At 46.2% G+C, this 23,001-nt stretch overlaps 1 protein-coding gene across 1 annotated transcript in view; it reads right to left on the bottom strand.

Moving 5' to 3' along the window:
• The window catches only part of MARCHF10 (membrane associated ring-CH-type finger 10), a 74,353-nt gene that overhangs the window by 20,128 nt on the left and 31,224 nt on the right, over positions 1-23,001 (bottom strand). The window contains exons 4-9 of the mRNA XM_057499534.1: positions 19,897-20,215; positions 13,623-13,937; positions 10,520-10,767; positions 8,132-8,265; positions 5,572-7,016; positions 826-992 (exon numbers count right to left, since the gene is read on the bottom strand). Of these exons, the coding sequence (XP_057355517.1) occupies positions 826-992; positions 5,572-7,016; positions 8,132-8,265; positions 10,520-10,767; positions 13,623-13,937; positions 19,897-20,215 (2,628 nt within the window). The remainder of the gene's footprint in view (positions 1-825; positions 993-5,571; positions 7,017-8,131; positions 8,266-10,519; positions 10,768-13,622; positions 13,938-19,896; positions 20,216-23,001) is intronic.

The following is a 23,001-nucleotide window of genomic DNA, read 5'->3' on the forward strand; positions in this document are numbered from 1 at the left end:
CCGGAAGAATGATAACCAAGGAGGAGAACATGGGAGATGTGAGAAAGAGGGTCTGGCTATGAGGTAAAACGTTGTCTGAAAGACACAGCAGCTGTTTTCTATCCAAGCTCTTCTTTGCATTGAGGTTCCATCTTCTTTTGTTCAAGTTGCTCTCATTCCAAAAACCTTGTTTTAAACGTCCTGTTCTCTGCTAAGAAAACTACAGCTGACCTACTGATGTGACTGTATTTAGGTTATAATGTCCCCAGGATGTTGAGAAGGGGCTTCACACCCAGTTATAAGATCTAATAAAACAAAGCTGACAAAACGAGCACATGGAAATCTGTGTATCTAACGTGGTTTAGAAAATTAGCTCAGTGCTCTTTTCCTACCTGTACTACGGAAAGGCATCTCTGCTCAGCTTCTTAGGTGGCACCCCCTATTCCCTCACAGATGAAAGGGAACAGAACTGTTTTTGCCTGGTGTCTACCAGCTGCCATGGCTGCTGTGTGCTTGCAGAGGGTCAGCCGCTGACCTTTTTCTGGGTTCGGCAATCTTAGCATCTCTGCTCAAGCCTCAAGTAGGGGTAGAATTCAATAGCACACTCCAGGAGTCTTCTCTCAGACTTGGGAAAAGAATTTATCTCCCTCCCATTATTTGAAGACAGCATTTAGTCCTACTACTATCCATCAAGGCTGCGTGCAAGTGTTCCGGGCTTCGGGGCACGATTCCCGAGCTGCTGCTTGGTGGAGACTGAGCTGTCGTCAAGGCCCTGAGCCCCACGCTGCGGTGTCTGCTATTAATTATATGTCATTGCACGCTCGCCGCTCTTCCTTCCCCACCTACCTGATGTTATTTTCACTTCCAGCCACTTTCTCAGGCACTCGCGATGAACGAACCACAGGCTCCCCACGCAGCTGCAGGGCTCCAGCAGGGGGTTGGCCGGGAAGCCCCCGGCTGTCAGGCAGATGCGACAGGAGTCTCCCTCCTCCTCGGAGTCCTCTTCCAAGAGACTGAATGGAAAACAAGCCCTCGTGACCAGGAATCCACATGTGTGCCGTTTGCACAAATACCAGTTTGCAGGGCATCGAGGGGCAGGGAGAGGGAGCCATCCCCCAGCACCCCGCCTGCCTGGGCTCCCTCCAGCCCTGCTGAAATCTTGGTGTAGTTACTGATGACAGGTGCACTAATCCTTAGATCGGGCCCCTCAGCAGTTACTGATCCGCGCGAGCTGCCCCGGGAACCTGCACCACTGCCCTGGGAAACCTGCACCGCTGCCCTGAATCTGCAGGCATGGGAGAGGGCTGTGCAGGGAATCCGTCGAAGCAGCTGGGGCCCTGCTCCCTGGCGCGGCCGCTGTGAGAAGGTTGTGGTGTGGCCTGTGGGTGGGGGAGTGGGGTTTGTGGTCAGGGGTCTGGGTGGCAGGTTGGCCTCTAAAATCTGTGAGTTTGGTGATTCCATGGTGTCTGTTTCCTCATCTGCGAAGCCGTGGTGGTGACAGTCCTGCTGCTGTCACTTCACAGGGCCGTGGGTGGACTGGATGTGACAGCTGTGGTGAACGTGTTCTGCACGCTGTAAAGTGCATCTAGTGTCTGGCAGGGTATTTGCACAGAGACCACTCAGCAGGTGTTGGTTGGGATGACTGATGAATCAGTCAACCTGGATTTGAGCTCACCAATAACACAACACTTGCCAACAAATAATGCCAGCATTCCAGAATGTAAGCTGCTGGACTCTGATGGACAGAATTAGGAGAAGGTAAGCAAATACGTTTGCATCTAACAAGTGGTGAGTGAAGGATAGCTACGTGATATTCATGTCAGGAGGCTCTTAAGGAGCCTCAGACTAGGTTTTTGTTCTTTAGAATCCTCAGAAGGCCTTGGGCTGTCAGGTCGAGGAAGGGAAATGGACTCAAATCAAAGGGGAGGAAGAAATGGACATTGCTCTGGATATTGATGTGTATGCTCGGTTTCTTAAGATACCTTCCTCTCCAAGGACGAGAAGCTCAATGAAAAGGAACAGACTTACAGTTTTCCATTGTGGGCACAAACAAAAAAGAATATATTATGTTTATCAAAGGAAGTCTCAGTATCTCCAAGACGTCAGTTCTTCCCAGAATAATCTAGAGAGTCAATGCAATTCTGCTGAAAATCCCCACAAGCTGATTCTTAAATGAATGTAGTCAAAGACTCTTACGGAATAAAGTAGGAAGAGAGGCTTTGCACCATCACATATCAAAACTTCTAAAGCTGTAGACTAAGATGATGTGGTATTGGATTAGGGAAAAACAAAAAAGACCAGTAGGATGGAAATAGAGAGCCCTGAACCAGACTTAGACATCTATACTTGTGTTATTTGAAGAGATGTTTCTGTGGTTCAGCAGGGAGAGATCCCAGGACAACTGGGCATTCATAAAGCATACCTCACACATATCAAACCCTACGTCACATTTAAGTCCAAAATCTTAACATTTCATGTTAAGTCCAAGTAGCCAAGTAAAATTGTAGAGATTTCAAAAGAAAATAGGAAGTATATTGTAATGATCCCAGGTTAGGAAAGGATTTCTTAATCTGGGCAAGATACAAATCACAATCCATCCAGAAAATGGGTACATTTGACTACATTAAAATTAAGAATTTATTTTCATGAAAAGATGTCAAGAAAGAGAAAAGATGCAGTGCAAATTGGGAAAATATATTTCCAACACATAACTGCCAGATTACATTAGTAGCTGGAATATATAAAGGACTCTTAAAGTAAAAGAAAAATGTTCTGAAGGAAAAAATGAGCAAAAGACAAATAATTTATAGAAGAGGAAACACAAATGGTCACTGAACATTTAAAAGAGCATATAAAATGCCTAATCTCATTAACAGTCATGAAAATATAAAGCCACGATGTGATTCTACTCCCATCAGACTGGCAAAAAGTCGAAAAAACCAGTCATATATGTGCTGATAAGGTATACAACTATATGCATTACTGGTGAGAAAATAAACTGGCATTATTTAGTACAGTGGAAGCTCTGCTACCTGCCGGCCCAGCAATTCCACTTCTAGATAAACATCCCAGAGAACCCTTCCATGTGCACCAGGAGACATTTACAAGAATATTCGGATTTTTGCAGAAAACAGTGAAGAACCCAAATGCCTGTTGACAAGAGAATGGCTAAATTGTGGTATATTCATAATGGAATACTTTGTTGTTGAAAAACCAACAAATTAAAGCCACAAATACCAACAAGGATGCATCTTGCTAATGATGTAAGGGGAAAAAGCAAGTCACAGAGGAAGAGATTCCATTTCTGCAGAGTTCACAAGTAAACACAATGTATTGTTTAGGGGTACATATATTCATATAGTAAAACCATAAAGCCGAAAACTTCCAACAGCCATAAAATAAAAAGAAATGATAAATGCAGTGTGAGAATGTCTCCAGTGGCTGGAGGGTATTGGGAAGGAACAGAGGGAGGGAGGGAGATGAGGAGATTGGGTGGGTGAGGGCCTCATGAATTCCAGTAAGATTCTATTAGCTGGAAGGTAGACGTGGGGAATGGCTCAGTGTTATTTTATCTCTAACTCTCTACAGTGTAACACATGTTATCTACTTATTTGTATGTATGAAAGTAGTTGACCAGGGGAAAAATTTTAAAGAGTGTTAAGTAGCATTAAGAAATGGGCTTGAAATATTAAAATAAGGCATATTATAAAACGTGAGCCAATGTTTACTAAAAATTGCATTGATATGCAGAGACGAGAGACTGGAAACAAAGTTTTTAACAGTGCTTATTTCTGGATTAGAGGATTACAGGTGATTTTCCTTTTAAGTTTATATTTTTATTATTTCCTAAAATGAACATTTTTGAAACAATAAGAAAAGTGTAAGGTTTATTATGTACTGAAAAATGAGAGTGTCTGATACAGAAAGTACCTAAATAATAGCTGTTTAATGCATTACCATGCCTAAAAGTGGATGCATTTTTAAAAGAAGTCATTTTTAGCTTAAAGGCATCACTTTGGGATGATGGAAGTCCAGACTGCTGACAAGTGGGCCTGAGGCTGTATTTTTGGGTAGATAAAGGTGGGTGGGCGGGTGAGCATGAGGCCTTTCAGCCCTAAACCCTGGATCCGCCTTCTGGTGGCTTGTTTACTCTGGTAAAGAAAGGTGCTGCTACCTAGGAAGTCACTTCCCTCCTGCAGTAGGAGGAAAGACAGGAGCACAGTGGCTCCCACTTATCCGTGCTCTCTGTGTGTTCAGTTATGCGCAGTCAGTGGCAGTCCAGAAGCAGATGATCCTCCTTCTGACCCATCTTCAGGTCAGTACTAGCCTAAGGCTGGTCGCCATGCCTACATCATTCCCCTTACTTCATCTCATCATGCAGGCATTTGATCATCTTGCATCATCACAGGAAGAAGGGTGGGTACAGCATAGTGAGATATTTTGAGAGACCACATTCATAACTTTTATTACAGTATATTGTTGTAATTGTTCTATTTGATTAATTACTATTAATCTCTTACCATGCCTAATTTAGAAGTTAAACTTCATCACAGATAAAGGATGTGTATATAGGATAAGACATAGTATTCATAGGGTTTGGTTACTATCTGCAGTTTCATGCATCTACTGGGGGTCTTAGAACGTATCCCCTGAAGGTAAGGGGGACCACTGTATGGATGCATTCTATGTTCTTTTCTTTTTTGCATTCTAACTTGTGGCTGTGGAATTTTCTCACTTCTAAGTGAGTATCAGTAGGATATTCCCAAATGAGCCATACTAACATACACAAAGAGGGCTCACGTTCAGAGTTGATTTCCGGATCAGTAAGCCTGAACGTCAGCATGGGTAACACCTACCATAAATGAAATGACCAAACCCTGACATAGTGTTTAATGACGGCTTTAGAAAGTATCAAATTTCATAGTTGTGAAATATCCCCAAATCATTTCATAAGAAAGGGAAGACTAAAAAAACAAGGCAATTCGAAAAAGATGGTATTTCTCTCTCATGCATAGAGAGCACATGAAGTGGAAGCGGTGGTTACCTAAGCTGGCCCGTCGGAGAGCTGGGGTAACTATGGTAACTGCTTGGGGCTGGCCTTTTCATTGGGAAAATTCATATTCTAGAACTGTTGGTTGGATTTGCACAGTCCCACGAGGGAGAGCTGGTGAACTTCAAGTGTGGAATGGCTCCCTCTCTGGGGAGACAGCAACCTTTTCGTAAAAAACCTTGGTTCCTAATTGCCAGTGAGAAGAGCTAGCCCTATGTAGCAGTCAGAAACCCTTACCCTTGGCAAACTTGCCTTTCTTAAAGTTATGGTATTCAAGGAAAAAGACTACTTGGGGGATACTGAAGAAATTGAGCTGGAACACTGAACTTTTCTTTATATATATATATATGTATATATATATATATTTTAAGAGCAATGAAAGAGACAATTTTCTTGATAAGCAAATATTGATATGTCAAGGAAGGGCCTATCTATGCGTTAAAACTCCCACGACCTCTAATGAAAGCACTGCTTATTTCAGCGTGGGAAAAATGGAATGAAAAATGTATGGGAATATATATATAATTGTGAAAATTCCTCACCTTTCTTGCAATTTCTTGAGTTTCTCAGGGTCTGCCTTTATTTTCATGTCTTCCTTTTCATCTGTGAAATCAGAGACTGCCATTCTGGTTGCATTATCATTTTGGAAATCAGACACTGCAAAGAAAGTAAAAGGTGTACTTTCTTGCAGGGACCCAGGCACCTGCAAGTGGCCTTGTAAGTTCCTTCTTGATGGTGAGGAGCTGGAAGGTTCCACCAAGGGCAAGCTGCTTTGAGGATTTAGTAAAAGGTCTTCCGTATGTAATGGAGCTCCCAGAGATGGGCTTGTTAAAGTAATATTTTCCGCTCCCCTGACATCAAATTCATGTCCACTGTTTACTGGAAAATAACTGTGGTTTCCAGTGCTGGCAAATGGATTCCTACGCCCAATGGGCGACAGTGGTTGACAAACATTATACATTGAGTTTCCCTCCGCGTCTGGACTGTGAAATAATGTGGACAGCGACAAACGTACTGGAATATCGTCTCTCAGAACACGGTGCATTGATGATCTGGGAGTGTTGTAAGATGAATTCATGGGTGATCTTGGAGCTGTTGGTCTGCCAGAAACAAAGTAGTCAGGAGAGCTCCTAGGAGAGTTTAAATAGGTTTGCCAGTCTCTCTCGTAGCTGCGGGTACTAGGCCTGTCTTCCCTAGACACACAGTCGCTGAAGACATTTTCAGCAGTGAGATCACCATCTAGACCGGGTTCGAATTTGGCATCCCATGAATTAAAGGTCTTTTTCTCATTCTCACTGTCATTCTCTTTAGGAGGCCCGCCATCAGGCAACCCAGGGTCTTGGAACACCCTTTGCCAGACAGATGGCTGGTCTGTCACTGGCCCCACTGCACCACTTCTTCTTAATGAGCCATGATTGGACTCACTTCTTCCTGCAGAAGTAACTCTGCAATTTTCAGGATTTCCTTCAAAATTTTTATTTTTGGCCTGAGTGGCCGAAGTCCCAGGAAATGTATTTCTCTTATAACTGGCAGGAGACCTAGGGGGGCGCATACCAGCCAGCAGAAGTTCTTCCTCTACTTGTATTTCCTCTTCAGTGTCATCATTTTCTTCTCCAGAGTTTAATGGTAAAACAGAATGAAAATCTTCGTCTCGGAACCTAAACGGCACCCTTCTGGGCCCTCCCATGGTGCTGGTTGTGAGCAGTGGCCCCAAGGACTCTCTCACCCCTTGAGGACCGCTGGCTCCCTGGCAGGCCCGGGATAGGACCTGGCGTGCCTCATTCTGGGAGAGAGCAGCCGGCTCTCCTTTCCGGGCTCGCTCAGGGGGACTCCCAGGCATGGGCATGAGCTGTGAGGACCGGACTACGTTTCCTCTCTCTCGACTGGGCCTCTTCAGCTTAGCATCACCTGCCCATATTGGGCCTTCTCGTGGAGCGGCTGGGTCTGCATTGAGAAAAGACAAGTTTATCATTCTATTGGATTTTTTCTACTTTCATCAGGGATGAAAGGCCTCAGACACCAAGGGTGAAAATCCTTTAAGGCAACGAGCTCTAGAGAAGAAAATACGCATGGTGAAAATGGCTGGAGGTGTGAAAGGAGTAGACTAGGGTCAGCTTCATTTTACTGCTTCTGGATTCTCCTTTGTGCATTTGTGGAGTTCACGCTGGTTCTGGGAGACAGGGTGACCCTGAGGATACAGATCCTTAAAGCAGAAGCTTTGGGAAGACTGTTCAGCCCCAGGCCAGTCAGGGCTGCTAATGGGAAAATCTCTTAAGTGATGGTTTTCATTCCAGCATTTATGGAGAAGGAAAACTAGGGCTTTCTCATATGAATTCACCCCACATACATTTATGACCCTCCTGCTTCATACACAGCATTACAAAATCCTGAGAAAAATATAGTCTACCTTGGCAAATTAGTGGAAGGCTCTAGAGGCTGGTGCCCAGTTACACTGATGATTTTGGTTGCATTTAGTACTTAGTGCAAATAAAAATTCTAACTCTCTCATGAAATCATTATCTCCTCCTTGTCACTAGCCCTTAGTCAATTTGTAACCTCTGGCTGTAGTAGAATTCCTCCCTACCTTCCACTTCCTGAATCTTGAGTATGAGGATATGTAGAAAAAGGAGAGAGGTAAAATGTCCAAATGGGTAGGAATTTTTGTTGGTGAGATCACTTGGTCAGAAGTTGCCTTATAAAAATAATGAATAAGCACTACTTACGAGGGCTGATACTGAAAGGGTCAGGCACTGCGTAATATACCATGCTCACTGGAGTACATATATACATCAGGGCCTTACAACCCTATGAAACAGGTTCCACAATCACACCGCCTAATAATTGAGGGCACCAAGGCTTAGGGAGTTCATGTCGCTTACCCAAGATCACGCTTCTGCTAAGTGACAGAGTGATCATTCAAATTCAAGCCTGCCTGATACCATGACTTGTGTTCTTAACCACTGCCCTGTACTACCCCTCAAGAAATTTAAGTTTCCAATTTTCTTGTGGAAACCAGAACCCCTTTAATTCATTGCGATGTGTATGTACTGCAGAGGGTTTTGCGGGGCCCCCTCAGTGTTGACAGCGCACCAAGGTACTTGCCTCATGACACTTGGTTCCTGTCTGGTCTGCCTTCCGCTCTGCTGCTCTGGTATTGCGATCCTGCAGGGGCTGATGAGGCCCTGCTGACCTCATCATTCCGATTCTAAAGCAGTCGGCCTGTCGAGTGGACAGGACTGAGCAGGTTTGGAAGGGCCTACATGGTAACGGCTCAGGCGGGGGCGATGTAAATCCTCGGAGCCCCCGGCCCAGCCGAGCACCTCTGTCACTGCTGACTCACTTTAATTGAGGGCCTCCCGGCCGGGGGCACCAGCTCACATCTCTAAAGTCGTAATACTCTGTAAGCCTCTTTTACTGTTAACTGCATGGGACGCTCAGCGAAGCAGTGTGAGTTTTTACTCATCAGCTCTTCCAGAAATCAGTTAAGCTCTCTCGTCAGGCCCGTGTGGGTTTTAAGATGTGTCAGCGACTCCGGGATTCTGAGCATCAGGCTGTGTATGTCTAGGAGTGGAGCTGCTTTCCTTTTGCGGAACCAGTGCTTCTAGGGGACCAGTGGAATTCTCCCGAGATATATATAGATATATACCCACTTATTTTTTTTTTTTTTTGAGAAAAAATGTGATTTGGAAGATTCAAAAGTGTAAGCTCTGGTTGATTACTGTTCGTTTTTAATCTGATGAAGGGCCTCAGAGATTAGCTAACCTGAATCTTCTGGTTGTTCTCTGAACACACAGACCCTGCTGGATGGTAGGAGCTGCTCCTCTGCCCTGAGCCAGTTTAGTTCGTGTTTCAGGAGATGCCTAATGGGCAAAAGAATCAGCCAGGGCAGCTTCTGAAAAACAGACACTCAACAGGCACCATGAGCTTACTGGATGGAAGCCGCTGAGCTGTCACTCAGTGACCGTGGCATCTGGACCAGGAGCAGTGACAGGCTGGGTGGAGGGCTGCAGCTCCTGTGGATCCAGAAACACTCCAGGGGAGGCATCTTCACTCCTCGTCACCAGGACTGCACTTCCCGTACGCGTGAGCGTGTTTGTGTTTCCCCTAAAGGTAGCAGACTGTGCCATCCTACGTTTATGCTACTTTAGCCCCATTTCTTGCATCTATCAAATAGGGAGCAGATTTCATAGCTTTAGGGCTGGGACTAAACATCCAATTTGGTATTGCCAGGATGTGCTGTTCATATTCCAGGCTCCACAGATGCTGCTGAATGCCTCTCTGAGGCCCTACGTGGACTCCAGCTCTGAATGGAGGCCCTGCCATGTTCAGGGGTTCAATGAGGTACAACTGGATGTTCTGGGTGCAAGAGATGAAACCAGAAAAAACACCAGTCTATAGTAAGACTGTGCATGCATTCTAGACATCATGCACGTGACTAATAGTTTCTTACATTCCAACCGCCACGTACTTTTGCTTTCCTCTGGTTATAAAAGTAGTTGATGTTCACTGTAGAAAATTTAGGAAATACAGAAGAGGATGGCCATTTGCTGCTCTTCCGGAAAGCAGGGGTCGGCTGCACGCACAAGGCTCCTGGGCTGTCTTCATCTGCAGCAGTGCTTTGAACAGTAAGTGCCTTTAGGTGGAGCATGTTGTGATTTACCACAGGCCCTATAGCCCTCGTTGTATATTTCTCTTGCCTTATCGGCCTGTTGCCTGAAGGCATTTGAATTTACAACCCAGGGCTGTCTTTCTAAAACTCTATTTTTTTAATACAAAATTGGGATACTTGGATATATACAACTTTATGTCCTCTTTTCTTTTCCTAAACATTTTATTGTGAACATTTTCTCCCGACATTAATTACTCTTCAAGAACATGGTATGAATTATAATATAAGGGTACATTATATACATGCATCATAATTTAACTACTCTCCTGTTCTTTGGTAGATAGTTTCAAGGTTCTTGCCATGACAGATGGCACTGACAAGTGTCTTAGAACAGATTCATTGGAGTGGGATGGCTAGGTGAAAAGGTAGGAACTTTCCAAAGACTTATCACATGTTACAAACATTCCTTTTGTTGCCAAATTCTGGTCTGTACCAGATGACCCCACAGGTAGGATAAGAAAGCATGTCTGTGGGTAGAACTGTGACATTTCCAGAATATCTCGCCTGGCTTTTGTACATCTGCCTATCAACAGGCATTCAGTGGTGGAAAGAAGTATGGCTTTAGTGCATTTGCACCATTCCTCAGGGGTGGAGAGAAGTTCATCTCCATATCAATGGGTAAAATTACCTGGGCAATGGAGGGCTTATCTGTACCGGAGAGGTGAAGGGGAGGGTTGGTTTTGACTTCTGCTGGAGCAGGAAAGAGCTGGCCCGGACTGCAGTTTGTGAGCAATAAACGGATTTTAAACTTTATTTCTCCCTTTGACTGATTTTGGTTTCTAGAGGTATTTTGCCCCTGGATTTCCTCTCCCTGGACTTACATCTGGTACAGTCAGCAGGATTCCTCTGAACCCAAAATCTGTCATAATGGGTACAACCCTTGGGAGGGCCGCCCCTAGAAATGATGAGGAGAAGTGGCACTCGCGCCAAGGGATGTGTGTCTGCATTTGCGGTTGTGGAGGCACCACCACTGCTGCTGGCCATGCTGACCCCGGTCTGTGACCCGAGCCTAAGGCTACTGCTTCTGCCGCTGCTGTTGCTTCTGCTCCCGGCTGGAGCCTGCTCACAACTATGGGCAGAGGTCTGGTACATCGTGATAGAGAAGCAACTGGCTGCTGTGTACCATGCCTTGCTGGCTACTGAGCCCATTGCCAGAAAAACTCTGACCAAGGTAATAACCACTTATCCCATCTCAGGGTGGGTGAGCGACTGGACCCAAAGGCCACAGAGTGGCATGGCACAACTACCATATATCATGTGACTGGCCATTGGTATCCCCAGGGAATAATGAAGCAGATGCATTGGCCCAGGTGCACTGGCTAGAAGGAAAGCTTGCCTCTGATGTGGCCCAATGGCTACATCAGCGTTTGTTGCACGTGGGGCACATGACAATGTGGACTGTAGCCCATCGGTGGGGCTTGCCATTGACCTTTGAAGAAGTCAGCTCGTCCCGGAAGGAGTGCCCTGAACGTTGTGCAGATCAGCAAACCACCAAGAGGGGCTTAGAGTGTCTCTTTGCAGCCTATGGCTAGTCACCAGTGATTGAGAGCAATCAAGGCACCCACTTTATTGGACATGCGTTGCAAGGATGGGTGCAGCAATTAGGAGTAAAATGGACATGGCCCTGGACATGTCAACACATGGACCGGCAATGGCTGGCTCTTCTGGCACCTTGGGGGAAGAGGCCTGGAAGCTGGCCTCCTGTGTAGTCTTGGAATAACAGCAAAGTGGCCCCCCACAATCACGGTTGTTTGCTTCTACAGTCCTTGTGTCCTGGATGCACCCCCTGGACTTAATCTTTGGACTTAATCGGCATGGGACTTTGAACCTAGCTGAATCCTTTGGCTTGAGAATTATCATGATTGTGTTGCTGTTGTCAAGAAAAAAATGCTTAAAGAGAGGCTTGACTTTGTCTTATGTTTGGTAAAAGTTTTGTGAGTGATCTAGCATAGTTGTTAGGAATGAGTAAACAAGTGGAGAAACATATTTTGTGCTTAGTGAGAGATTGTGCTGTAAAGTACATTTACTCAATCTGCATAGGCTGAATCCTCTGGCTTGAGGATTATCAAGATTTTACTGCTATTGCTTAGATAGGTCGGAAGAGTAAATTTTAAGGCGAGATTTCTGGAGGGGTGGGCTGTGGGTAAAATTGTAACATTTCCAGAATATCTTGCCTGGCTTTGGTACATCTGCATATCAATAGGCATTCATTGGTGGAAAGAAGTATGGCTTTAGTGCATTTGCACCATTCCTCAGGGGTGGAAAGAAGTTCATCTCCATATCAGTGGGTAAAATTACCTGGCAATGGAGGGCTTTTCGGTACCTGGGAGGTGAAGGGGGAGGGCTGGTTTTGGCTTTTGCTGGAGCAGGAAAGAGATGGCCAGGACTACAGTTTGTGAGCAATAAATGGATTTTAAAATTTATTTCTCCCTTTGACTGATTTTGGTTTCTAGAGGTATTTTGCCCCGGGATTTCCTCTCCCCAGACTTACAATGTTCCCAGCAATGCAGGCCAAAGGCTTGGCATCATATCTTGTCACAACAGTGCCCAGGATGTGTTAGTTATTAGTTTCACAGTCAGTATTGAGTACTACTTTCAAGAACCGAGCCAACTTGACTGGCCAAATTTACCTCATATAAATTTACATTTGTTACTTCGTGTGGTTGAACTTCTTTTGAAATGTTTATAGCTATCTGTATTTGTTCTTCTGTGAAATTGTCTGCTCTGCCTCTTCCCCATTTTTCTAGTAGGTCGTCTTGCTTCTCTTATTGATTTGTAAGAGCTTTCTATATATTACCCCTTTGTCACATTTGCTTCAGAGGTGTCACTGGTAAAATTCAAACCACTTCAGGATGTGCCAAAAAGAATGAGCGAGAGACCAGTGAGAAAATAACTGGAGGAATGAGTACTTATCCTTGTCTAATAGAAAATTGAATAGGTACTAAAATAGAAAATATAGAATAGAAAATTGGGACAAATTCTCAGTGACTCTCATGATAACAGAAGGTGTCTTCTAGGTGCAGGTGGAAGATTGTATGAGCCTCATGGGTTCTGGAATGCCGCTTGCATGGAGAACCTCACCTTTGAAATAATATTTGAGAGTTCACAAGGGTTGGTGGGGAGGTGGCAGGAGAGAAACTAACATTGGCTTGGTGTCCACTATAGCCAGGTGCCGGTCAGTATGTTATTTCCTTAGTGTTTGTAATAGTGCAGTGAGGTAGATTTCATCCACCTCAATTTAAGACAAGGGAACTGTAACCACCCAGGGCTCTAGTGCTTGGAGCAAGAGCTGGAATTAGAGGTGAGACCTGCCCTTCCCAACAAGGAGGAGGTCACTGGGGGCCTGTGGGCATCTAGGTCTACAGATTCACATATGCTCTAATTGCCCCTAATTCCAAGCCATCCAAACACTCCCATGTTCTACATGTACGTGTGTCCACCAACATATGTATCACATTTTAAAGTAAAGGCTACCATGCTGATTGGATGACAAGGAAGTGTGATGCTCAGTGGTTTCCCCACAGCCAAGAACAGGTCTGTGGTAAGGTTGGCTGTTGAGTGGCTCTTTTCTTGAGTCCCATGGGGGCTCCTTAGGTCCTGTTCCTCTGCCTCTGCAGGGGAGGGTATGTGGTCAGCAGAGCAGCATGGCTTGGGCCTTAGGGTGACGCTCAGGACTGAAAGAGGAGGTATCTACCAAGTGAGTGTTTTGAAATGAAGCATATATTTGTTTTGAAGTGATTTCTTACACATTGAGATCTTGGTGCCCTGGATCAGAGGGGAGACCATCTCCATGGGAGGTGAGCAGTGTGCCACCCACAGACACCCACCTTCTCTTCCTGGGAGGTAGGTGGGAACTATGGCCGGGTGAGACATGCCCAGAGCTGCAGACTGCATCCCCTCCTCCAATTCCCCTGCCCCAACAACCCTCCATCCCATCCCTTCTCTAGAAGCCAATATTTGTTTTGAAGTGATTTCTTACCCATTAAGATCTTGGTGCCCTCTCCTTCACATAAAAGCACAAAGGTCCAAAAACCATACAGAATCCACCAGGTGACAGCAGAGGTCAGCTCTCCTCTCTGAGGACCAAGATGCATGGGCCACAGGTCCTTACCTGCTCCCCTGAGGGCTGGTGCCTTTGCCAGCAGCCGCAATTTCTGCTGTCTGCTTCTGTCCCCGGATGCTTGTGGTCTCTGTATTTCTGGGCTGACTGTCAGTCTCCCCAGGTTTGGCCTCCTCTTCCTTGATAAAATCTGTGGTGCCTGGGCTTCTGAAAGGTGCAAAATCTTTTCAATAATTGTTTTTTTTTTTTTGAGGTACTGTGTTTTTTTTTTTTTTTTTTTTTTTTTTTAGATAATTATTTTTTATTGAAGGGTAGTTGACACACAGTATTACATTACATTAGTTTCAGGTGTACAACACAGTGATTCAACATTTATATACATGATAATTCTAAGTACCAGCTATCACCATACCAAGTTGTTACAATATTTTGACTATATTCCTTATGCTGTACATTACATCCCGGTTGCTTATTTATTTTACAATTGGAAGTGTGTACTTTTTCTTGGTTGTTGTTGTTAGGGCATCTCTCATATTTATTGATCAAATGGTTGTTAACAACAATAAAATTCTGTATAGGGGAGTCAATGCTCAATGCACAATCATTAATCCACCCCAAGCCTAATTTTCGTCAGTCTCCAATCTTCTGAAGCATAACGAACAAGTTCTTACATGGAGAACAAATTCTTACATAGTGAATAAGTTACATGGTGAACAGTACAAGGGCAGTCATCACAGAAACTTTTGGTTTTGCTCATGCATTATGAACTATAAACAGTCAGTTCAAATATGAATACACATTTGATTTTTATACTTGATTTATATGTGGATACCACATTTCTCTCTTTATTATTTTTAATAAGATGCTGAAGTGGTAGGTAGATACAACATAAAGGTAGAAAACATAGTTTAGTGTTGTAAGAGAGCAAATGTAGATGATCAGGTGTGTGCCTGTAGACTATGTGTTAATCCAAGCTAGACAAGGGCAATAAAACATCCACATATGCAGAAGATTTCTCTCAGAACAGGGGGGGTGAGGTTCTAAGCCTCACCTCTGTTGATCCCCAATTTCTCACCTGATGGCCCCCCTGCGACTGTGCCTGTCTTAGGTTGTTCCTCCCTTGAGGAATCTTACCCGTCTCTGGCTAACCAGTCATCTTCCGGGGCCATACAGGGAAATGTTAAGTTGGTAAGTGAGAGAGAAGCCTTATTGTTTGAAATGGTTAGCTTTTTATTTCTTTGCATATTTATGCCCTGTGGCTTCTATGCCCAGCATTTGTCTTGAGGTACCTTTACCACTTGGAGGAGTTATGATACTTGGTAAATTTGATATGAGGCACGAATTCTATTTAAGAATTCGTTGTAATTAGGAAGGAAGAAGAAAAGCTATAGAAGTAGCAGGCGGGAGAAAACATGGGAAGATTGATTATTTCTTTGACATATCTTCTTGTAGAGTAACTTCAGCATGTATTTATTTTAAGCTACTACTTAAATTGCGCACACACATTAACATAATAGGAGTATAGTTACATAACCAAAGCATACCTGTAATTACCAGCCATCTCCAGTGAAACCAAGAAAACCAGTTAGGCACCCTAGGCATTTGTGAAAACTTATCAATGATATGATGGTTATTATCTAACTGAATTTGAATAGTTTGAGAAAAATCAGACAAATTAAAACAACCCATTCCTGGGCACTGTTCACATCCCATATGTTCTTTTAACAGTAAATAGTCTGTAGTTGTAAGATTTTGGAGCGCTACAATTTCAATAATTGTTTTAAAATTTTATTTTATCAAATGTAATCACAGTGGTTCAACATCCCCCTTCCCCTCCCCCTTGGTAACCACTAGTCCCTTCTCAGTGTCTCTGAGTCTAATGCTGTTTTGTTCCTTCTGTTTTGCTCTGTTTTTATGTTCCACAAATAAGTGATCTCATATGGTATTTGTCTTTCTCCACCTGGCTTTTTTACTGAGCATAATACCCTCTAGCTCCATCCATGTTGTTGCAAATGGCAGAATTTGTTTCCTCTTATGGCTGAATAATATTCCATTGTGTATATGTGCCACCTCTTCTTTATCCATTCATCTATTGATGGACACTTAGGTTGCTTCCATATTCAATAATTAATTTTTTACAAGAAAACATCTTCTGCATAAAGAATGCTCAAAGGGCCCAGCAATGGGGAAGGCAGGCAAGAGAGTGGACCCAGGTAGCCAGAGAAGAGCTGGACTTGAAACCTCATTTTGCAACCTTATAGCCATGTGAGCTTGAATAACTTCATCTCTTAGAGCCTTAGTCCTCCCCCGATTACATGGGACTAATACCTGCTTCACAGGGCTGTTATCACCACTAATGAACATCAGTGACACCTGCAATACAACTGTCAAGAGCGTTCTACACACGAGCTGGGACACACAAAAGCCCCGTTCCCCAGGTGCTCTTCCAAGTTTGAATCACAGCTTATTTTGTACCTGCATATCCTCAGGTTGTTTATTAGCAGCTAAGATGGCTTTCCAGAAAGGTTCCAAGCATCTGGGGACCATATACCTTTTTTCTTGCTTATGCATTACCCACCAGTATGCTGACAGGATACACTTGCAGGAAGACAGTAGCAGAAATGCTAAATGTGGATTGAGTTCCCAATGAATATTTTTGAAATTCCACATTTTGAATCAGGTTGCTAATTGGTATGAATAATCTGAAGTTTCTCCTTCACATGTATTAAGTGTCAGTGCACGTGAGTTTGGGGAAAGAATTAAGGTAATTTTCATGTCTTTTTACAAGTTCTTAAGTCTGCAAGGCAGTTAAACTGTGAATATCTGAGCTAAATCCTTTCCAGAGAATTTTCCTGGCATGTCCCCTTTTGGACAGTTCAGAAATTTCACAAATAGCCATAGCCAGCAGGCAACAAGGGCCCTTGAGTTGTGTGCGAGAGCACAGATGTTCTTGGCCCATGAGGACAAGTGGATTTATGTTCCAGAGTGTAAGCTGTGGTGGCGTGAATAGTTTTCATCCAGATTCAGGAAATGAATGAAAGTTCTTGGCAACCCATGAAGCCCAGTTTAATACAATGATAGGTTCTGCCTACTTCTCCTGTCAGGCCCCAGGAGGGGAAAACAGTGGGCTCTGCGTCCCAGGACAGAAAGGACCCAGAGCCACGGGGATTTGCTGCAAGAGGGGAGGTGCTGGTGGCGTCTCTTCCGGGACAGGCGAGTGGATGGAGCCCAGAGGCTGTGGGTGTGACCAGGAAGGAGAGAAGAGAGTGCTCTGGAAAATGAGGATGTATTCTGCAGAGGGTATAGGGTGGTGAATAGGCACGATTTCACTGACTGGGAGGAGGAGGGGAGAGGGATCAAGGGCTTTCAGTAGGGCACCCAGCATGGAGGAAATGGGGGAGCCACATTCGCAGCACCAAGAGCTGCATCGCTCCCATCCAGAGGCTTCCCCTCCCTCACCCGCATCTCACCCTTCCCCACTCAGCAGCCAACAGCTGCCTCCTGCCTTTCACCTGACTGACTGGGAGGCAGCCAGATTCTTATTTACTGACGAAGAAACAGAAGGAGGACTAGGGAAGGGGAAGGCTTGGGTTGGGGCTCAGGCCAAGCTCTGTGCATATTCCAGATTGGCCCAAAAGTTGTGGTCACAAGGATTCACCTTGATTCCCAGCTGGAATCCCAGCAGAATTTTCACATGGCCTTCATACCTAGGAAGAGGGTCACACCACCTGGGCTCCCAGGGCCTGTCCATTCACACCCTCACTCTCTCCGGAGATTGATCCCCCTCCCAAAGGGCCTTCGTTCCCAACCTCGGCTAGCCAGCAAGTCCTTCCAGGCCTGTTTCCAGTTCTATGTCCACCATGTCTGCTCTGACTCTGCTTTGGCCAGAACTTTCACTGTTTTCTGATCTTTAGATTTTAATATTCTAAAGCTGCCTGAGGTGTGTGTCTTTTCTCTCCAACTAGAGTAAGCCCCTGCCTTGGCCGGCCTGTGCACAGGGCAAGAATAATTGCCTGGTATGATTTGCAGGGCTTGAGAAGATTCATTCAGCTGGAACTATAAGGACGTCTAAAAGTAGAACAAATGTTTTCCCATGCTAAACACCCAAGATAACCAAAGATGCCAGGTTACTTTGTATCCTTGTTCAAAAAAGCTCTCTTTTTTGAGCATCAGCTCTCTACAATGATTTCCGAAACGATTTCCATTACCATGTTTCCTCTAATCGAGTGTTCAGCAAACTAAAGTAGTAAAGCTGAAAAACTAGAGATTGTTTAACCAGGATTGGCAGTGAGGAAATCACTGCTGGAAGTACAGGCAGGATCCTCTGACTTTGGGCAGTTGGAAGCTCAGTATCCCCAGCTGTAAAATGGGAATACTCTTACCAGTTTTCCTGAGTGGAAATCTGAAGTCACTCAAATGAGAAAAGAATTTGACCAGAAACTTGTTTTGGAGGCTTCATAGGTTGAGAGCAACTTTTTCGGCAGTCTCCATTACTGCATGGTTCTTGCTCTCTACCTCAATCCTTTCATAAAATCCAAAAGGCAAATAGCAACCTTTTATTATAATTTGTTCAACAAATAACCTGTGCACCTTTGCTATGTAACAAAGATGAAGAAGACATTTTGGCCATGACCTGAAAGATTATAATCTAATTTGGCTGCCCTGATGACTTCTTCCCTGCCGGGACACTTCAGATGCTATGGAAAGCAAGCTCTTGCGAAACATTCCCTCTTCTCTGTCTGCAGTTGCCATCACAAATGATGCAACCTAGACTGCACAGCTTATGTGTACCTGGCTTCCGGTTCCTAATCGCCTTACCCACACCCAAGTGAACCAAACTTCAAACCTCTGGGGCCCTTCTAGGATGGTCCTCCCCATGGCACGGTACGTCTACTGATCTTCAGGAAGACCAAGTTATATTTACACTGGAAGATGAAACGTAATTTGCTCTTCAGGTGGTAGGACAGACTCTGCCTTACAGGGAGGGAGGAATTTGTGTTCAGGAGTCCTGTCGCCAGGCCACTCAACGTCCTGAAGTTTTCAGGGAACTTTGGAAGACTGGTTAGCTTTGGACAACATGAAACACCAGCTCCTCCTGGTATCTGAGCAAGCTGACTTCTCCAGTAGTAAAGAAACCAAACAGCAGTTTAGATATAAGGTGTCTGCGTCAGTTCTCTTGACAATGCTGGGACACGGCAACTGCTGACTGACTAGTTCTTAATTTGCCCAGGAAAGGAAGAAAAGGTAGAAAGCTCCTGTTTATGGCAAGACTCTGACAACTGAACCAGGTCCATCTGCCGGGTCGTGTTATGCACCTGATAATTGTTCAGTTCCTCACATCACTTGCCACACCCAGACATGGTTCTCAATAAAGCCGAAAAGAGAGAAGAATGTGATTCTTGAGCTTTTATCCCTCCCTCGCACTATCTTGACTCGTATGCCCGGGGCCTAGGAGGTGCCCTTTTAAAACAATGTATTGCTTCCTTTAGATCATGGGAAGAATTACAGCTTAATTGCAAGAGCCGACATCGCCTTGGTGCCATTAGGCAGCTTTCTGTACAGTCACAAATGATAGGCCGCGTCTTTTTGCCTATTTGTGCTGCAAATGTGTGTTGTCTCACATACCCAGAGGAGATCTTAATTAAAGTTTAATTATGTACCATAAATATGTTTTATTTTGGAACCCAGGAGGTGGGATTTCTGATTTTGGGAAATGTAGTGCCTAATAAGTAGGCAGGAAAGGAAATGTAAACGGTGGCTTCGCCCTTTAATTGGTCTCTGCTCTGAAGGGGCTTTCAGTCCCAGCGTGTGCTCTTTCACAGGGGTCTGTCCCCAGCCACCCTCCAGGGCCACCCTGGGTATGATCAGATACTGAGAGGCCTGTTTGATTTCTGGTGGTAAGGTTCCAAAGTGTGTCAGACACAGGAGTGAAGAAATCAAATGAGTCTTGAGAGATGATAGGATTTTATTGGTCACTTCCTCCCGAACACCGGGAGGCTGGGGCAAGTGGCAGCCACTGTCTGTCTTCCTGCTCCCTGCCCACCATGCGGAATTGTCGGCACTGTCCTCTGGCTGCCTGCTTCTGGGAGCCTGCAGCCCCCTCTCCCTGTGCTGTGTGCTGTGCCGAGGGCGACTCACCACATGAGGTAGATTTTACTGGGCCTCCTGCGGCTGGGTAGACATAGCACAGGGATCTCTGCCGGGCTGGGGCAGGAGATGGGGAAGGTCCACATGGTGGCCGGTGCCTTGGGCCTGGGGCCTGAAGAGGAGGGCGAGTAGCTCATGAAGGAGGGAAGGAGACGGGAGGTGGGGTCCTGGGCTGCTTTGGGGGCCAGTGGCACAAGTGGCAGGAGGAGGCAGCAGTGACTGCTATTGGGCTGCAGGACAGGGGACCGAGCAAAGACGGAGCAGAAAGGGGAATATTCAACACAGAACTGGGGGTACTCGCTGCTGTCACCTGCACAAAAGAAAAACAGCAATCAGGAAGGCGTGCTCACCATGGGGAAGGACCTAGAAGTCTGTGAACGAATCAGAAAGTAAAGACTTTTTTCGGGGTGGGTGTCTCTAAGCAGGTCTGGCCCCAGCCCAGGAAGCACCTGGCTTGGATCTCAAAGGCACCAAGGAGCTGACCGAGCAAAAGGCGTCACCGTCACACCCTTTCCAGCCAGGAGCCTCTGGCATCCCTGACGGCACCCAGCGAAGTTCCTTCCCTGCTGGGATCTGAGTGGAAGCGCTGGGTCCCTCCTGTCCCGCGGCCTAACTGGCCGAGCAGGCAGCCACCTGAGGGGGCCTGCAGGCCTCAGGTAAGGCTGTGTCCCCAGTCCTCCAGCTGCCCCCTGTGGGCCCTAATCTGGCCTTTCCGCTGCAGAGGGGCAGCCTGGGGAAAGAAAGCAGCAGAGAGATCCTGGCGGGATTCTGGGAGGGGAGAGGAAGCAAGGGGGAAAACGGGGGTGAGGGAGGTCTCCAGGCCGAGTTAATGATTTGTTTACTAACCTCACCCTCAATCTGCCAACCTTTCTGGAGGCCGAGTGTGGACACTGGTGGAGTCCCACCCCGAGAGACCCCCTCACGCATGACAAACCTCTCCACTCTGCCGCTAACCTGCTGGTTCACCTTGGGCCAACTGCTTACCTTCCAGAAACCTGTTTCCTCGTCTGCAAAATAAGCTGTGTGGCCTAAGGGCCAGCGGCACAGATGTCACTTGGGAGCTTCTTAGATACGCAGAGTCTTGGCCCACCCAACCCGACCGCGTCAGAACCTGCGGTTTATCGAGGTCCCTGGGTGTCTCCCAGGGACTTCACAGTGTGAGAAGCAAGGCTCTGGGACAGTTTCCCGGGCGCCGGGCGCCGTGAGGAGCATCGCCTGCAGTGCTGGCGGATGCAGTTTTGCAGACCTCTTCATTGCAGATTCTGATGCTCTGGGTCAGGACTGGGAACCATGAATATGTATTTTAATTAAGCACCTCCCCGGTGATTCTTATCTGAAATTAGTTCCAATTCTAAATGCCACCATTGTAGCAGCACCTGAAAACCACTGCTTACACTGAAGGGGTCTTCGGTGCTTCCTGGGATGCTCTGTAGGATTCGACGCTGTTACCCACTCCTTCGTTTCCCTCGGCGCCTGTGGTGGCTCCTGCTTCTCACATCATTTCTTTGCGGGTGGGTCTCCCACTCTTCCCTGTTCTTCTTTCCTAAGGTTCTTCCACCGTCTCTCTTCTTACTCCATCCCCTTGCATAGGGGACACACCCGTGTGGGTGCAGCCACCTCGTACTTGCTGTGGGCCCTTGGGTGCCTACTGGTGGCTGGGAGTTCCCTGATGGAGCCGCAGAACTGGGGGCTGGGTGCCTCCCGGCTTGGCCTCCTGCCTGCCTGCCGACCCTTCAGAGGCCGCACCCGAGGGATGGGATGGCCCCTCTTCTTTCTCAGCCTCTTCAAACGTAACCTCCCTTGGTCTAGTTTTCTGGGCCAGAACTCCACATTCTTGGATGTCTCCTTTTCCCTAAGCCCCACATGGTATAGTCCACAAGTTCTGCCAGGTTTAGGCCCTGAAACATCTCTTCCCTCACCCCCTTGCTTTTGCTCCAGGATGGCCCTTCTCCTTTCTGTCTGGGTCCACTGCAACTACACCTTGTCTGGTGACTCAGCCCTCTTCCCATGCCACAGTCACGGGCTCAGTGTGTCACCTCCATCGACTGATCCAGTCACATCCAGACTGATGCTCCATCGCCCACAGCGTGAGAGCCAGGCCCTTGCCTACCTGTAGTGTGGTCAATTTTATACGCTGCTCTTCCTAATTTGTAGTCTGGAGCTTCTCAAATATGCATACGAATATCCCAGAGATGGTGTTCAATGTAGGTTCTGGTTCAGTAAGCCTGGGCTGGCACCTGAGGGTCTGTGTTTTAACAAGTTCTCAGGTGATGCCTCTGTTCCTAGCCTGGGGAGACTTTGAGCATGAGGCCCTAGGCTATTTGTAGCTCCTCCATGCCTGTCTGCCTGCCTCTCCCCCTCTTCTTTGCTCTCTGTCCTCTGTGCCTTCACACAGGCAGTCCCCCCTGCTGGGCACGTCTTTCTCTCCTTCCTCCCCTGGCTGAATCCGGGGGGCCTCGGGGCTTCCACCCTGCTGCCCTCCCTACAAGCTAGCTGAATTTTCCCTGGAAGGGACCTGTTGGTGTCCTGCCCTCCCACCAAGCTGTGAGCCCCTGGAGGGAAGGTCCTGTGTATTTTATTTTTGCATTCCTGGCACCCATGTAGTGCCTGGCAGGTGAGCATGCAGTAAATGAACCGAAGTGCCGAATGAGGAGGAGCAATGGATGAGAACACTAGTGCACCCCTGGTGGCACATGCCCTGGGAAGAGGTGGGGGCCGAATGTATTTGCTAACCTCCCCATGGGTACTGGATAAATGGATGGCTTCCCTGATAGTCAAATAGTTAAAAGCAAGTTTTTAAAATTTATTTTGGTACCATTAATCTACAATTACATGAAGAACATTAAGTTTACTAGGCTCCCCCCTTCACCAAGTGCCCCCCACATACCCCTTCACAGTCACTGTCCATCTGCATAGTAAGATGCCGTAAAATCACTTGTCTTCTCTGTGTTGCACAGCCCTCCCTGTGCCCCCCCACACTATACATGCTAATCGTAATGCCCTCTTTCTTTTTCCCACCCTTCTCCCTCCCTGCCCACCCATCCTCCCCAGTCCCTTTCCCTTTGGTAACTGCTAGTCCATTCTTGGGTTCTGTGA

The sequence above is a fragment of the Manis pentadactyla genome, chromosome 4 (genome assembly GCF_030020395.1).
Source record: "Manis pentadactyla isolate mManPen7 chromosome 4, mManPen7.hap1, whole genome shotgun sequence".
Taxonomy (NCBI): domain Eukaryota; kingdom Metazoa; phylum Chordata; class Mammalia; order Pholidota; family Manidae; genus Manis; species Manis pentadactyla.